The following is a 16,415-nucleotide window of genomic DNA, read 5'->3' as shown; positions in this document are numbered from 1 at the left end:
GTGCTTGTCTTGAACCACCAGCAGTTCTCCAGTCTTCATCCACCAGCCTCATTTTGCTTCTGCATTGCTGGATAAAAAAAAGATCTTTGAATTCAGTTTCCACCTCTTTACCATTAAATCACCACTTCAACATGCTGCATCCTGAGGCTCCGTGCACAGATGATTTGTGCTGTTACCTTATGGGGCTGCACTGGTGCAGAGAGAAGATGAGCATGAGACACCCAGAAATCACACAAGCAACAATGTAAGGACTGCAAGACTTCTCCAGCCCAACTAAAACCAGACAGATTTGTTCTCATGGGAACATGGGTCTCCTTTGAGAGGGAGGGGATCTGCTTTTTTTGACTTTTTCTGGTGTGCTTTGGGGTTTTTTTGGATAGCATTAGTTGGCTCTTTAAAAGCCAGTAGTAGTTCTAGCCTTGAGTTTCCTGCTCTGAATCTGAATTTCCCAAGGCACAAGAAGTGACTTACCTGGAGATCATAAAGGCTGTCACAAAGCTCAACAGCCGGGATTAGAATCATATTTTCTGCTTTATCTTATGTTCTTTCAAGTCAGTGCAAAACGTTACCAAAAAGCATTACTACCAAATGATGCTGGGGCTTGAGCAGCACTGGCGTGGGAGCCCATCTAGATCCCAATCAGTCACATTGTACCTGTTCACAGCATGGCAATCAATCGTCTAGGCATTGAAAAAAACACAAAGCAAGAAAAAGTTCATCTGTTTTCAGTGTATTTTAATAAATGAAAGGAACCTGAAGGAACGAGTTGGATTTCAGCAGCAAGTTAACCTTTTCCCCGACACGATGCGAGGTCTCTCTGCAGGGGTGTTAGGCAGATTTGCTACATGCCATACTGGGGTTAACTCTAGAGACTGCCAGACCATGGCCAGCTTTATATAAAAGCTCCCCAGGAGTCAGGCTGATACCCTCAGGCTTCTCTGAAAACACTGCTGATCCATAGGGATAATCTCATTTCCTGGACCATGAAATAAGCTGTAGCCTAAGGGTTACAGCCGATGGCTGTGTGAGACACAATCACCAGTTTGACAAGGGCTGCTGCTCCCCAGGTCTGTGAGGTATGTGGTGGCTTTTGGGCCTGCAAGAGACCTGGCTGACCTTGGCTGCAGCTCTCTGGTAAGGGACACCATGCCTGATGCCCCACTCTCCACTGCCCTAGACACATTCACAGTGATCACTGAGCACATGTTTTGGAATAGGAGGGGTTTACTATAGCATTTGTGTTTCCCAAAAGGCAAGAGAGCTGCAAAGCTGGTCAAACAACTCCTTCCTAGAACACATCCCTGCAGGTCCCACGGGTCCATGTGCCCAAGCACACACTCATGTGTAGTGAGGTAGCTGTTTCTGCTAAGGCAAAGAGCAGTTTAGAGAGCTTTGGCTGTCAGGAGAAGGGAGATTTTCAACTTTGGTGGAAAACAGTAAAGCTAGATAGGTCTGAGGTCCTGCTCAGAGTGTACCTGCCAGGTGCTGAACTTCAAAACCCATGCCAAGCTGTTCAGCAATTTGCATTTTCAGAGTCTAATTGCCAGCTGCTGGGCAGTGCCAGGCTGTGGGCACAGTACAGGTGTGAACGTGTTAAGCTTCAAGCTCTGGGGAGCTCCCTTCCCTTGTACACACTAGACAGGGAATTACCACCCCTTGCCTGTCATCACCATTGTGAGAAGTACATGTGGTATGTCCCTGTTCGATTAAAAAGAAGCCCAAGGTCACTGCCCTCCTTTGTGAAATGGGTCCATTCCCTTTGAAGTGCTCCCCTTTGTTTCCTGGCGGAGTGGTGGCACGGAAACAATGCCACCTCCCACCATGAAATGACAGCTTGCTCCAGCCCTCTCAGAACAGAAGCCCTTGAGGCTGGCACCAAGGGAGCTTGATGAGGTTAGTAATCACTGCAGCACATGAAAAGCATTTTGCACCTCGACCTTTTGCACATAAAGAGCTATACTAGTTTTGCTTCTAAAGCCAGGAAGATTTATACACATGGCTTTCTCCCAGCACTGAGGGAGGAGAAACTGAGGCAGTAAAATCCTGAAAGCCAGCAATTTATTCAAGAAGGGATGCTGAGAGCACTTGAAGGCTTAAAGCTTATGGTATTTCACCTGCAGTTTGCAGCACAGGAAACAAAGGATAGGATTTTCACTAAATCCCAGCATTTTTAGGCAGAAACTATGTGGTTTTTTTTTCAAGTCACATTGACAGTCCTGTGGAAGTTGTCTTTCAGAGTGGTTATACATTAGAACTGTGTGCACAGCTCTTGCTGTTACCTGTGGCTGTAGTGACAGCTGCCCTGAAAGACAGGCTGGAAAGGACTTTCCAGTCTTCTATTCCTAAGACCCCTCCTGAGGTTGTCTCTCCTACTTTCCCCTCAGGCAGCCACCTCACTTCCACACAGAGGCAGCACCTGACATGATCTCTGGTAAAAGACATCTCCAAAAGCTGAGGAAATAATTTCTGCCTGGTCTGGCTCTGCTAAGTGACCTGGAGACAGAGTACACTGTGGCCCAGGCTACCCTGCTCACCAGTGTGAATGGGGAATCCCAAACCTTTTCTTCAGTACTTTACATTGTGGGCTACAAGGTAACTGGGAAGCAAACCCAGGTAATATCCCTTTTCCTTTCTTGGAGCAGTTTCTAATTTTAATTGAAAATGAAACCTTCACCGTTCCATCAGTAGCAGCATTTCATGGGAGTCCCTTCATCTGCAATTTGGAAATTGGGAAACAGAAATATGACACAATTACCTTCAATTACCAAAAATATTACTTTTATGGAAGAAAAATGAAAATTTGAATTAGTCCAGATCTGAAGCAGAGCAGTGAGAGACACACAGCAAAATTTTAGGGGAGTTTTCAGTGACCCACGGCCTTCAGAGAGGAGAAACAATCACGTTACAGCTTTTCCTCCCAGCTTGACAGAAATGTATATCCTTTAATCTCAGTCAGTGAATCCTCTGTTTGCTTGGGCTTTGGAGATTCAACAAGCACCGTGTGCAGTTAGCACAGAGCAGGATTCCCCCATCACTCGCTGTTCTGATCCTGGCCACAACCATCAAGGACTGCTCTGCCTCTGTACACACAACAGGGACGTGCATCAGGTACCAACTCAAATGTGCAACACAGCTCCACCCATGCTGTCTGCAGAAGACAGAAACATTCACAGCAAAGTGCAAAAATAATTCAGTGTCTTCCACTTGATCCCTGGCGATGTTTCTTACCATCCTTTGGTACCCACCTTGTGCACCCACCTCAACCACAAAGAACTACTGAGATGCTTGTTTTGCTCAGCCCAAGTCTCCTTTAGGTATTAAAGGCTCTTCTACCTGCGTTTCCAGGGAGATTAATCAACGCTGTGCATGCTGAGGTTCTGTAGAGCCCATTGCAGGAGCCCCAGTACCCCCCTAAAACACTTCAAGCTTGTTTTTCTGCCATCCCTCCTCCTTGACCACCACCAGGCCAATACCAGCCGCATGCCTGGCGGTCAACATCCGCTGTTCCACCTGGAGAGCCGTGTGCCATTTTCACTGGAATGATTCTCCTGCTGTCCCACTGCACACAGGGACCCCGACGGTTTGGATTCCAGCCCCATCCGGTGCGTCTCGGCCGCGCACGTCCTCCAGCAGGTCAAGACATCGCCATGTCCCAGCGCTGGCTCATGGCTGTGCTCTCACAGGGGTTGATGACGAGCTCTTTGACGCTCTCGTGGGTGTCCCCGATGGTCTCGGTGTCCAAGCAGAAGCGGGAAGCTATGTGCTCGATGTGTGACCCGACCTTGCCCCAGCGCTGAGGGGAGACACGCGGCAGGACAAACAGGTGAACAAGCTTCCTCCCCACGTGCTTCTGCTGCATTGCTCCAGCATCAAGAGGACAGCTGTCATCAAGCCTTTGTGGCCTGATGCTGCCAAGTACAAGGTCCCCAAACCCACACCAAGCAGAGCTCACGCTGATCATTTCTCCCATCAGAAGCACACTCATTTAACGCGGCCTCTGCCTGGCTTTAGGGAGATAATATATTACTAACAGCTTTTTCCCCAGGTCACTGGTTCAAATGCCAGCTCAGTGATTAACTGCAGGGAAATGTTAGCATCTGCTGCCCGACTGGCAGCCCATGTGAACTAAATTGCCAGTTTGGGTTTGACTTCTGCATTGAAGTATCCAGATCACCACCCTCACTAATAGACATCCTTATCAACACTCATTTAAGAGGCAAAGGGCTGAACAGGCCAGAGTCTGTACTCCCAAATTGACTGTGCTTCCCAGATGAAGTCAGAGCACAGGCCATTTAATGTGCAGTAATACTGTGATGAAAGAAAGGGAACTTCAAAGAAAATGGGGGATCAGTGAAAAGGGCTCACCTGCTTGTTGTCTCCTTCTTTACAAGGTGACAGCAGCACCTGGGAACCAGGGAAGAGGGTGTACACAGACAAACACAGCTGCTGCTGGCGGACGTGGTGGTTGTATGTGTATGTCCACTCCTGCACAGAGGAAGAAAAAGAAAGATGATGAGACAGCAGTGTTGATTCTTGCTATTCTTTTACCTGGAAAACAAACACTTTGGCTTGGATCCTGCCCCTCACAAAATCAAACACAAACCTCACTGACTTCAAGAGGTATCAAGAGAAGTCGTTGAGATGTTTCAAGCCTCCCCAAAATTGCAGTTGTCATTGAGGGACTGCAGGTACCACAAAAAATGTCAACAAAAGCTGCTGGAAGAACATGTTTCATGAGACAAAAGATTCCATAGCCAGAACTGGGCTGTGGCTGGAGAACAAAAGGATGAAAAAAAAACCAGAAGAGAGGCCGGAACACTACCAACCACACAATGTGCAATCCTATTTTTACAGGGAAGAGCAGCAGAGATGCTTTGCAGCTGCCAGTGGGAGACAAGAGGTGATACATAGCAATGTCTGCAACTCCTGGGGTTCAGTTCCCAAATATCACAAAAATAAGAGGAAAAGCTCTCCTTTTTATCAAGGCACTGGGACCAAATTTCAAAGGTTTGCTGTTCTGGTTGGCTATAACCATTGATACTCTCATTCCACTGGGCTGTCTTGGAGGTTTTTTTCTTTTGCTGCTTTTTCATGTTCACCAGCGTTTTATCAGCTTGTCAGCCGCAGAAATAAACTCCGGAGGAGAAGAGACTCTTGGTCCTGTGTGATGCTTACCAAACAACAGGAAATCTCTGGGATTACCATCTTTTTCACCAGTGGATGTTTCTGGGAGAAGAAGAGGAGCAGCTGATAGATTGATGAGGATTTGCAAATGTACTGGACAAAGCACCATGGATGTACAGACACGCTGCTTAGCCCAGGAGTGTTTCACAGAAGTTTATTCCAGCCGAACACTTCCTATCACTCACCTGTGCTCCTATTACCCAAGAGCACCTCCTGAGAGGATCCCAGCCAAGGAATGTCTGTCTCCCTGTTATTTGTGTGTGTGCACAGACAAGAGCTGGTTTGGCTGATGGGAACCACAAGCCATGCTTTTACATAACCTTGGAGAGGGGCTTCTGGACCAGGTGTTTTGCTTGTAACTTTCTGTGAGCATCAACTTTGAAATTAGAAAGAGCAGGGCTGGAAGGGTTTTCTGAGGGCTCCCATCCGGGGTGCAAAGCAGGATCAACTCCTGCTGTGTAAGCAGCTCTGAGCAGCAGCAGCAGTGGGAGCAGATGGAAAGCAGGTTTCTGAGCCATGGCAGGGCAGGTGAGCAGGGCTGGAGGACCAACAGCAGGCTGGCTTCACTGTCAGAGTGCAATAACCCCACCAGAGACAGCAAGGCCAGGGAGCAAAAGGGTTAACACAAGAGACCCCAGGAGCCACTGCAGACGCTTTAGCAGAGTACAGGCTATGAAAAATCTGAACCTCCTGGGAAAGAAAAGGTGCAAAGAGGAAGCAGAACAACTGGGAGAAGTCAGAGCTCCATGAGAAGTGATGTGAGCAGCAGTGTGGGCAGTGGAGGGGAAGGCAGTGCTCAAACATATGGCTGTTAGGCTGGGGCTGGAAAAATGGGGCTCCTGGGAAACTTCAACCCTTTCTCAGTGCTGGAGGGGAATGTGAAGAATGGCTGTCCTACTCTCAGAGCTGGGATGCCTGCAGTGCCCCTGACTTTGAATGGTGGAGGTTTTGGGTTGCATTAGCATGAGTTATTAGAGCAGGGACACGCTTCCAGTCCTTTGGTATTTGTCACCGTCAGAAGCTCTAACTCGTCTCCTCAACTTCAAAACAGACAGCTACAGGCATTTAACTCCTGGGAATATAAATCCCACTTTCATTCAGGTTCTTAGCCACCTGGAAGGGAAAACATGCTTTTGCACAGCAGACCCAGCTCCACAAGGACTTCACACTGTGATCCTCATGCTCTGTGCTTCTTAGCCCACTATTCCCCAGCAGCTCATGGAAATCAAGCCTGGCTTTCTGAACAGCCTGCCCACAGGCTCCTCAGCAAAAGCTGCCCAGGATCTGGGTACATAACAAGCATTCATTTTCAAAGCCTCAATCCACACCCTTGTAGCAACCACTTTTCTTTGTCATATGGAGCAGGGTTTGCCTGATCCCACAGTGCACACGTTCCAGACATCCCAACCACGCACGCTGTCAGCTGCTGTGTAAACCACCAGCCTGGGAAATCAGGTGCCAAATTAGTCCAGCATCTGTGAAGAACCAAACCCTACGGGGCAAGCTCCAACATCTGTTCTTGGCACCCACGCTGCTACAAGCTGCTTTGAAAACCTGCTTTACATTTTTAACCAATTGCTGGTCATTTTAGTTCAGGACAAGGCTGAAGCTGCACCCATGAGGCTCCTCAGCAGCAGCCAGTTAATGCTGTAACTTGTGTATATGTTGAATTCTCCAACTAACCCAGGCCATGGGACTTTTTTGTTTGTTTGTTTTGACACCTTAACCTTCTTGCTTCACTGAGGTTATCTCATGGAAGGCTGCTCCTACCAGAGGTTCTCCATTATTTTTTTTCCAGACCAGGCTATGTTCAAACCTTCAGAACATTCACATCCTCTCAAGGCAGAGCCATCCTCTCATCCAGCAGTGGACCCTGCAATAGTAAGGGTGATGATAACCATTTCCCTGAGCTGTTGTTCATCATAAGAAGTGAGGGCTCCAGAGCTGGATGTGTGCAGCAGTTCCACAGCTGACACTGGATCCCACCCTCCTGCCCCCAGGCTGTCCTTCCACTGTCTTTATCTCAGCTGACAGATTTTCACACTGCTCATCTATCTTGGCAGAATGGCTTTTTATGGAAGCCAGTCCTGTTGAAAATGCTATATACCCAGCTCTAATCATGTCTTCTTCCCTTTCAGCCCTAGATGAAAGCCAAAGAAAATTATGCAGAAAATGAAAAAATTTGAAGGGGAAGGAGGAGGGAAGTCAGTTGAACACCACAGAATCCATGAAAGACTTTGAGTTAAAATACATGCCCATAGCCACACAAATTTTTATCTTACGCTTCTCTTCCATTATTTTTATGAGTTTGGATTAATTTTTTTTCCTTTTTTTTCCATGAGGAACTACTTTATCTCCTAATCCCTGGCACACTGACGCGGCCAGCACAGCAGAAGTTGTGGTGGATGGGGCAGCCCACAGTGCTCCTAAGGAGCCCTGCAAGGAGCTAGCCTGGCTTCAGGACTTGCCTGAGGAGATGCCATCAGGGTTTGGAGCTGACACAGAACCACAGTAAAACAGATCTATGAGGTAAAACTGACATGAAGATTTCCTGCCTTTTCGAAGGCAAAGATGGAGGGGTGGTGGAGCCAGGAGGAAGAGGGTGGACTGGGTGAAGAGAGCATCACCAGCTGCAAAGCACAACCAGCAACCCCCTTCCTCCAAAGCCTCAGATAACACCAGCCCCTCATCTGAGGCTTGTGACTGTTTCTCAAGGCTTCAGCATCATCTGAGCCGGCACCTGTCACTGTTACTCAGCATTACTGTGAATTGAGGAAATTATTTTCAAGAGTGACCTTTGGCTTGGCATAGCCTGGCTGGCAGATGGAGCAAGGAGCCCCTCAGCCTGGGAAGGAGCAGTCTCACGGGAGCCAGCGTTCTGTGACAGCGAGGCCTGCGCTGCCGAGCGAGAGGTCAGCCGTGCCCTACAGCAGGGGTAGGAGCAAGAGAAAAGTTCTTCTGAAGAAGGTGGAACAATCTAATTATCCAATTATCTTCTTAAAATCCCAGGAAAGGGCTTCCCAAGGCACGTGACTGCATGAGTCACCGAAGGATACCGAAATGCTGCCCTCATCAAAGACCCTGGGATACAACTCCTGGCACTTCCACACATCTCAGGACAGGGAAAGCAAAGTACACGAGGTGCCCAGGACAACCTGGCTGCAGAGATGACACTGCTGCCCCCCTGCTCTGCTCACTCAGCCTGGCTCCCACAGCTCCAGCCAGCCTACAGCTGGGGCAGGTCATGTCCATGGAGAAGAACGAAGGCTTTTGAGGGCAGGAGGGTCAGAAGACAATGTTTGTGCTTGAGATGTCTCAGGAGGCTCACTTAGTTTGGACAGATGCTAAATGGTCTCCAAAAAAAGGGCAGATCTAGTCAGCACACAGAGGACCCCAAGCCAGCTGGGATGAGCACCAAAGCCACACCAGGCAGACCATCACACTGCCTTTCCTCCCCAAGAGGAGTCAAGGTCATGCAATGGCAGCCACTCAGCTGCAAACCCCAGGTATTTTGGGGTGCAGGCCCAGGAAATGGATGCTGCAGCCTTTCTCCTGTCTCCTTGCTTGTCTAAAAGATGCCTGAGCTTTACATTCTTCTTGCAACAACTGCTTACACATGTGTTATATCCAGGTCAAAGCATCTTCAGATTTTTTATCTGAAGCATGTCAGGTTTCCTGAAGCTGCTAATGACTTAAATAAATCCCAGTCAGATGTCTTTTCCAAACTCTATGAACTAATACCAACTGACACTTGGTTTGAAAAAAAACAACCCAACTACTCACATCCTCATTAGATAGAGGAGGACAAAATTATGATCAATTATTTTCCCTCAGATGCATTTCTCTCGTGAAAAACTAAATCAATCTGTTCATTTAGCAAATGAGACGCAACAAGGCACGGAGTGCCGAGGCTCCAGTGGGCAGGAGCACAGCCAGAGCCTGCTGTGCCCTCAGGATGGGCACTGCACACACACCTCTGCCTGTCACTCACTCAGGAGCCCCCTGACAGCCACCCAGAGGTCCTCAACCACCTCTGAGAGCCACCTCAGGGGACAGAGCCCACCCTGACCACTGCCAGGCCTTCTGGAGAGGAAAGGGCCAGGTGGATCCCCAGGATGAGAAGACAGAGCTCTCCCACACAAAGATGAGGGATCTTCTTGTGCCTCAGTGCCCCTTTCAGTAATTCAGGACCAACACCAGACACCACCAGGGAGGTTTTCTCAGACCTGCTAAGGGTGTAAGTCTGATTTCACCACTGAATACTTGTCTCAATTTACCCCGGCTATGGATTGGGGTCTCACAACATCATTCTCCTACACTACAGTTAGAAAAACCTAAAATAAAGAGCAGTTGACTGCCATCTGACAGCTCCTGTGCCTCTCCTCCTCAAACCATGACAGCCCAGATCTTCTCACACCCAGTCTCAAGACTTCATGCATGTAATGTTGGTAAAGGGCTGGGGCAGCCCAGCAGGGAGACAGCCACAGAAAGGCAATCAAAGCAACCAAATTATTGCTACTATAATAGTGATAATAAAGGACTTGGACAGCCAGGATATTTTCACGGTACTTACTGAATGCCAAGGAAGCACAGCTTTGATTTAGCTAAGCCTATTTTTCACAAAATGAAGCTTAGGGTAAACAAGATGTGACTTCAGTATGTTAAAAGTGAAGATTATTGCTCTATTCTGGTATATCAAATGCAAAACCAAGTAGCATTCAGGACTGCTGCATAATCAATCCTACATAGCCTGGTGATTGTAACACCCACGTCATCCACAAGTTCAGGTGGTCCTGTGGCAACTGAGTCATTAAAATCTAAGTTTCTATTCACAATAAAAGTTTAAATATCCTGCTTTAATCTGAACTATTCTCCATGGGTACAAGTAACAAAGAACTATCCTAGAAAGACAGAGAAAGATAAAAAGGAAAGCCTTTTCTCTGCTCCTGCTGTGTACTGAGTACAGTCATTCTGCAATCTGTTTGTAGTGCATTTTTCTGTTCCTTTGCAAAGTTAGTCCTGGATGTGCAAAAGAAATAAGAGTTGCCATCCAGTGGGAAGTGTTGACCTATTGCAAACTGCTGCAGAATCAGAACAGGAAGATGAAAAGTTCGTGGCGTGAAAAATTCCGAAAATTTACAGCACAGAAATGTCAAAACAAAATGTGTTTGGTAGGAATGAAACAATCCAACTTGTTGGCATGACATTTCTCATTTTAAAATACCACATCAAATTGGTATTTCAGAAAGACCAATGCCATTTCATTTTGAAACACTAACTTGCAGCAGCATTTTTCATTCTGATTTTCCCAGATATTTTTTTTAAACAGCTGATTCATTGGAAGTTGCTATTGTTGTTAGAACACTTTTCCTTTCTTCTGCAGAGCTAGCTCTGAAAAACATGATGACCTACTCTCATCAGCTTGCTGCTTGTGTGAAAAGTCCATGTAGCAGTGGAAGAAAAAAAACCCAATTCTAGAACATGGAAACCAGTGAAACTGTAAGAAGTGTTACTGTGTGGCACTTGCAATTATATTAACTACATTTTCTGAACTGAACTAATATTCAAGTAGTCACTGTTGATTTTGCCATGCTGTGAAACAGATATTAATTTCCTGCCTACAGACAGGCATGCAACTGCATTTGAAAGAGATGCACATAATGACATGCTTTGTTTGCACACACAAATCAGGGGTATTTTAAGCAGTCTCCCCAAGCTGGGCCTTTTATATGCACAGCTACCTGGTTTGAATATGTAACCATGAGGGTTAAGGATGTACAGTTGAGTGGAAGCGTGCACACCACACCATTTTCTACTGAATTATTTCATGGCAACCATGGAGAAGCAAGGGATTGTTATCCTCCCTGTTTTATAGATGGGAACACAGAACTTACTGACATGGCCAAAATCACAAAGGTGAGTTTTGAAGTTGTGTGTGTCTTCAGGGTCTTGCTCCAGAAACTCTGCTGCAAGGCACATGTGCCTGCTCTTGGCTCTAAAATCTCCCAGGCTGTGCTTTTGAGAACATCAATTCATACAGCTTTTTCTCATCTCAGTGAAACTGAAAAAACTGAGATCATCCTCATTAAATCCTTGCTAGTTTAATGGGCAATCCAATACTGAGAAAATGCAGACTATGAAGTTACAAATGCCACTGCGACTCAGTCCATTCTGAGAGAAAGAAGGCTGAGAGATGAGAGGAAGCTATAATTCTCTTTGCCTTTGATCTGTGCAGATGAGCAGCACGTGTTGTTCCTGGGCAGTGGGAAGAGCTCAGCACAGGCTCCCATGGAGATGAGTGGGACAGGCTGTCCTGTGGCTCCTGCACCAATCCCTGCTGCTGCCCAGGGCCTCCACCAAGGTCAGGTGGAGTTTCCAGGGTTTAATGATAGGCTGCCTAAAGAAAGACACTGGCAGAATGGGTAAATCCTCCAGGAGAGCTTTAGCAACCTTAAGAAATCATCTTGAAGCTGCCCCCATGGCTTCTTCCCATCCAGCACCACGGGGATACACAACACATCTTACCTGTGCCTTTGGCACTGTGCCCTTGCTGCTGTTACAAGGATTTAAGCTCAGGATGGGGAACTCCTGGTCTTCAGACTTGTGTGACTCCAGGCAGCTCTGCCTTTGCCTGATGATCCCAGTCTGATAGAGTGATTCCTCAGGAATCCTGTGGGAACAGAGTGAAAACAACATCGTACTGCCCCATGCACAGGGAGGCTCTGTGGGGTAAGGCTGCACCATTTCACCTCCAGAAGATGAGGGCTGGCAAGGTCTACCACAACACTGAAGCACTGAGAGCAGCACATGGACAGGGACGCTGCAGGAGCAGTGCTCAGAGATGGATGGCTGACCTTTGTAAGAGGAAAAAATAAATAACTGCACGAGGCAAACAGAGGAGCCAGGAGTAGGCTGTGAGCAGCCTTCAGCTTACAGGAGAGGGGAACTTTATAACAAACTGTCACAGAGCCTTGGCATTGCCTGTGAATGCTGCTGTGCAATGCCACACATGGCAAAAAAAAGAAGTAAGAAAATGGCTATAAGTCATCTATTTCACACAGTGATTCTGCACTCAGCTATTGCACCAGCAGGTCCCTGAAGGTCTCTCTAGAACTTTACATCCTTTCTGAGGATGGCTCTTGATAGGAGCCAGGGGAATAAATGCAATGGTTTCTGGAGTAAATTGGTAGCTAAAAGATATCTGTGCAAAAGCAACAATATTTATCAAAGCATTGGGCTAGGAGCATGGCAGAGCCATCTGAACACAAGTCATAAAATCCTAGGGTGAATGGTTTCACAGCAGAGAAGCCTTGAGTGCCATGGAACAGTGTGAAAGGAGTGGAAATTAAGGTGCTTGTTTGAGGAGGAGTCATTAAGTACTGAAACACCCCAGCAGAAGCTATAGTGGATTTTCTGCCTTGGGATACTTTCCTAAGGAAAACTCTCTTATTTCCCTACACAACCTGTTCCATAGCACGGGCAGGAAGATACCTAATGAATTCCAGAGAGCAAATGGGAATAACTGATGCTTTGTCCCTCACCAGCCCGGCAGCAAAGAGCTTGGAGGAAGCAGATATCACAGAATGTCACTCTGTGAGCAAGCTGTGCAGCACAAAATTCCCTCTGCCTGCCTGTGAAGCCCAAGGGAAGGGGTGCCCATGTCTCTGGGGGGCAGGAGGAGGGATGGAGCATCCCACTGGCCTGCTGGACGCAGGTGGAGATGGCACATCCGTACCGAAGTTCGGGATAAACGTTTTCCAGGTACCACTTGAAGCTGTGGCATTTCAACTTCTTCCGCAGCTCCACTCTGCTCTGGATGCTGTGGGAAGAAAATATCACAGAGATACAGTAGAAATTATGAAGGTGAGACCCAACACACCAAGGAGGGAGGATGAGAGAAACCCATCAGAAATGCACACGCAGCAAATGCAGGAGCATCAGCAGCTCTGGTTTCTCTCTGTAGGAGCTTGAGCAGTTGTTTTGATCTCTGTCTCTTTGGAGGTCTCACTTGGTAAAATGGCATGATGACATATTGTCATTTTAACAAGGAGTCTGGAGCTGAGAAGGTTCAGGGAAGAGCACAGTAATTTAAAAATTATTAGTAAAAAATGTATTCTACTACGCAATAGTCCTTACCTGAACATATTAACATATTAGGAAATTAAAATATGCTATTTGCTATTCTAAGTTACTCTTGGTTTACAGGACTACACCTTGATTTGCAAGAGCACCTAAACAGGCTGGAAAGCCAGCAGAAGTTAATCATACAGTGAAATACTTTTTTCTTTTATTAATTAGGACAAAATTTCTGCTGAGGGACCACGCTGTACAGTGACGTTTCCAAAACTCCAGCTCCTCCCTGGGCCAGCCTACACCTGTGGAGCTGTTATGAGCTGGCTTTTATGGAATAGTCAGAAGCCTCCAGTACCTCCTTTTCACACAGGTCAACTTCTCTATGCCCTAAGCAGAGGACAAAGCTGCTACTTCATTCTGTGCTGATGGATGGGAGTAGGATATTAATTCAGAGCAAACAGGGGACACCCCAGGACTTCAAATTATTTATCCTGGAGATTGAAGAGTGGTCACAAGGAATTCAAGTTTGGACTCAGAACACCCTGGAATCTGAAGGAAACTTTCCAAGGCAAAGATATGTGAAAATGAGAAATGCAACACAAATATTTACAGTCCTCCTGATAAGGAGGCATTTATGACTCCTCACAGAACGAATGGGAAACTCCCTGCACACAAATGCTTGCTGCCTTCCAACAAAGCATCAGCAGGCCAAAAAATTGATGATTTGATGCCACCAACACCTCTGGACTCTCCCTACCAAACTCCACTCCGGGATTGGAAGTAGTTCTATGTGTAATGCCAAGGGCAGGACAGAGACAGAGGGGGTTTTCTCCCACCTGGGTTTGCTTCACTCACTGGAATAAACCAGCACAGCACTTAAACTGGCACTTTATCCACCTCACTGCTGTAGCACGTGCCTCTCATCAGTATTTTACTGCCACTACAGAAGCAGCGCAAGCGGGTTTCCACAGCAGGGCACGTCTCTGTGAGCACCCACTGCAGCAGGCAGGGCACAGGCAGCAGAGGAGGATCCTTACTTCCCAAAAGGCCTCCCCTGGGCTGCGGGCCGGGCAGCGTAGTAGTACTGCTTGAACTCGTCCATCCACACCTCGGCCGTGCGCTTGGTGTTCCTGCGGGAGGCAACGGGACATGCTGGAACCAAGGGGCCTGCAAGGTGACACCTTCCACAGTGCACCACCCACCTGCCCTCCTCCCACCCTCAGCCCCCCCTGAGCCAGCCCATCCCTCACTAGTACACAAGGTTCTCCTTCCTTCCCATTACTCCAGGGACCAAACACATCGGGCCAAATAAAGCTTGGATGAAGAATTCACCATTTCAAACTCAGCTGGATGCTTTGCATCCACCACACCCAGAACTGAAGGTTGTCTTAAGCATCATCTCCAAGGCAGGAGTGCTTGGGGTTTTATTTAGTGGATGGGATGGAGCTCTGAAAAGTTTGCAGAAGATTTGCAAATATTTCCTTTGTTTCTATCCTGAATGGACTCCTGCTTTGCACTCCTGGATTTCACTGAGGCAAACCTCAGCATCCAAAACTTACAGAGAAAGTGGCCCCAGCACAGTGCTGCAGCACGAATGCCACTCTCATCCATCAGCCAGGTGTCTGCAGAAGGTTTCTGAACCTCAGCAAATCTTCTGTTGGCTTCAGGTGGCTAACTCCTCTTGCAAACGGATTTCCTGCTCCATGCCTACCTGCATGTCCCTGCCCATATCAGGGGAGTCCTCCAGTCTCCTGCTCCAAGGCCAATGCCTCCAAGCTATTGCTGCCACACCACTAAGCTGCTGTGGGCAGGCTCTGGATCCAGCCAAGCCCCAGGTGCCCAGAAAATGATTATTCTGCACATGAAGCCAGCACTAGACTGGAGCCTGAGCTGTCTCTCACTCTGAAGGAGGGGCTCTGTGGAAAAGCAATCAGTATCTGGCAGAAAGGTGGAGATATTTTTTGCTAACACCTCTATTTAAACAGAAGTGCTACAGAGCATCAGGTTGCCAGGAGCTGCTTCTCCTCTCAGTCTATACACTATAACATTAAGGCTGATAGATACCCTAAGGTTAATAACATCCCAGCTCCTGATGCCTGCAGCTACATTTCTCCAGACTGATTCTCAGTTCCTTGCTGATTCATGGGCTTCCTCCTCTCTCTCTCTCTCTGAGGCAATAGTCTAAGTGCTCTTGCTCAAGAGATGACTAAATCAGTGTTTACATCTGTACCTAACCTTCCCCAGCGTGCAGGGTTCCTTTGTCTGGCTTCCCGGTCTCATTCGAGTTTACAAGAAACACAGGGCCAAGTGCCAAGGCTCACACCCAGGCATGACACAGACGTCCCCGAAGTCCCCAGAGGCCAGTGCCTGGCAGGGAGTCACAGGAGCTGTGCCCATTCCAGCTCCCCTTGCTCCTCCTGCAGGTGACGCAAGGCAGGTGCCACCTTTCCACTCAGGGTTGCAGCGACTCTCACAGGGGAGGTTTTGACTACTTTGTGAAGTAGTCTTGCTTCACTACTGAAAGCAAGAGCCCTCCTAGTGGTTCTCAAATCTGTGCTCTGCTCCTTGATGATGCCCTGTGCCCGTCACAGCCATCGCCTTCCTGCTCCACCCCCTGTGTGCCTGGAAATCACAGGTGTCAGTGAGAGGTGTCATTTGCACTCCCCCTTGTCTCAAGCAAAGGCTGAGGGAGCTGCAGAGAGCCTGGGTCAGCAGGAACCTTGTGGCAGACCTGGGTCTTCACAAATGCTGCTTTCAGGCAGTGGGAAGCCCACACTAAAAGGAAAGCCTGCTGTGTAAGCACTCACAGCTGCAGGTTAGCTCAGAAACAACCCTGCATTTACTGTAAGTGCCCCCAGTGCTTTTCTCTGTCATTCACTTCAGCAACAACGTTCAGCCTCACACTCTAAAAATGGAGGAAATCCTTCCTTGACCTCACTGGCTGCTCTGACCATCCTTCCCATGCCTATTCCCACTTCTGGATTTACTCCTTCTTTGCCTGATGTTTCCAGGACCTTAGCCCATTTCAGGCAGCCCTTTCAGAACCTGATTCAGCTGTGTTCCTGTGTGTGAGGAGAGGTGCCCTTCAGCTGGTATGCCCTGGCAGTCCCTTCAGTGTCCATGCCAGCCAGGTGCAGCCCACTGCTGCCTCTGCTCAG

The 16,415-nt window shown here is 47.8% G+C and overlaps 1 protein-coding gene across 1 annotated transcript in view; it reads right to left on the bottom strand.

Annotated features, from left to right (window-relative positions):
- Window positions 1–723: 723 nt before the first annotated feature.
- Window positions 724–16,415, bottom strand: part of GALNT14 (polypeptide N-acetylgalactosaminyltransferase 14) — a 94,402-nt gene continuing 78,710 nt past the window's right edge. The window contains exons 11-15 of the mRNA XM_041425135.1: window positions 14,295–14,387; window positions 12,920–13,003; window positions 11,710–11,854; window positions 4,366–4,485; window positions 724–3,793 (exon numbers count right to left, since the gene is read on the bottom strand). Coding sequence (XP_041281069.1) covers window positions 3,635–3,793; window positions 4,366–4,485; window positions 11,710–11,854; window positions 12,920–13,003; window positions 14,295–14,387 — 601 coding nt within the window. The 3' untranslated portion in view covers window positions 724–3,634. The remainder of the gene's footprint in view (window positions 3,794–4,365; window positions 4,486–11,709; window positions 11,855–12,919; window positions 13,004–14,294; window positions 14,388–16,415) is intronic.

This window comes from Onychostruthus taczanowskii, unplaced genomic scaffold, assembly GCF_017590055.1.
Source record: "Onychostruthus taczanowskii isolate IOZ18803 unplaced genomic scaffold, ASM1759005v1 scaffold87, whole genome shotgun sequence".
In the NCBI taxonomy this organism is placed as follows: Eukaryota; Metazoa; Chordata; class Aves; order Passeriformes; family Passeridae; genus Onychostruthus; species Onychostruthus taczanowskii.
The sequence above is the reverse complement of the archived record's forward strand: the minus strand, read 5'-3'. Positions and strand labels throughout refer to the sequence as shown.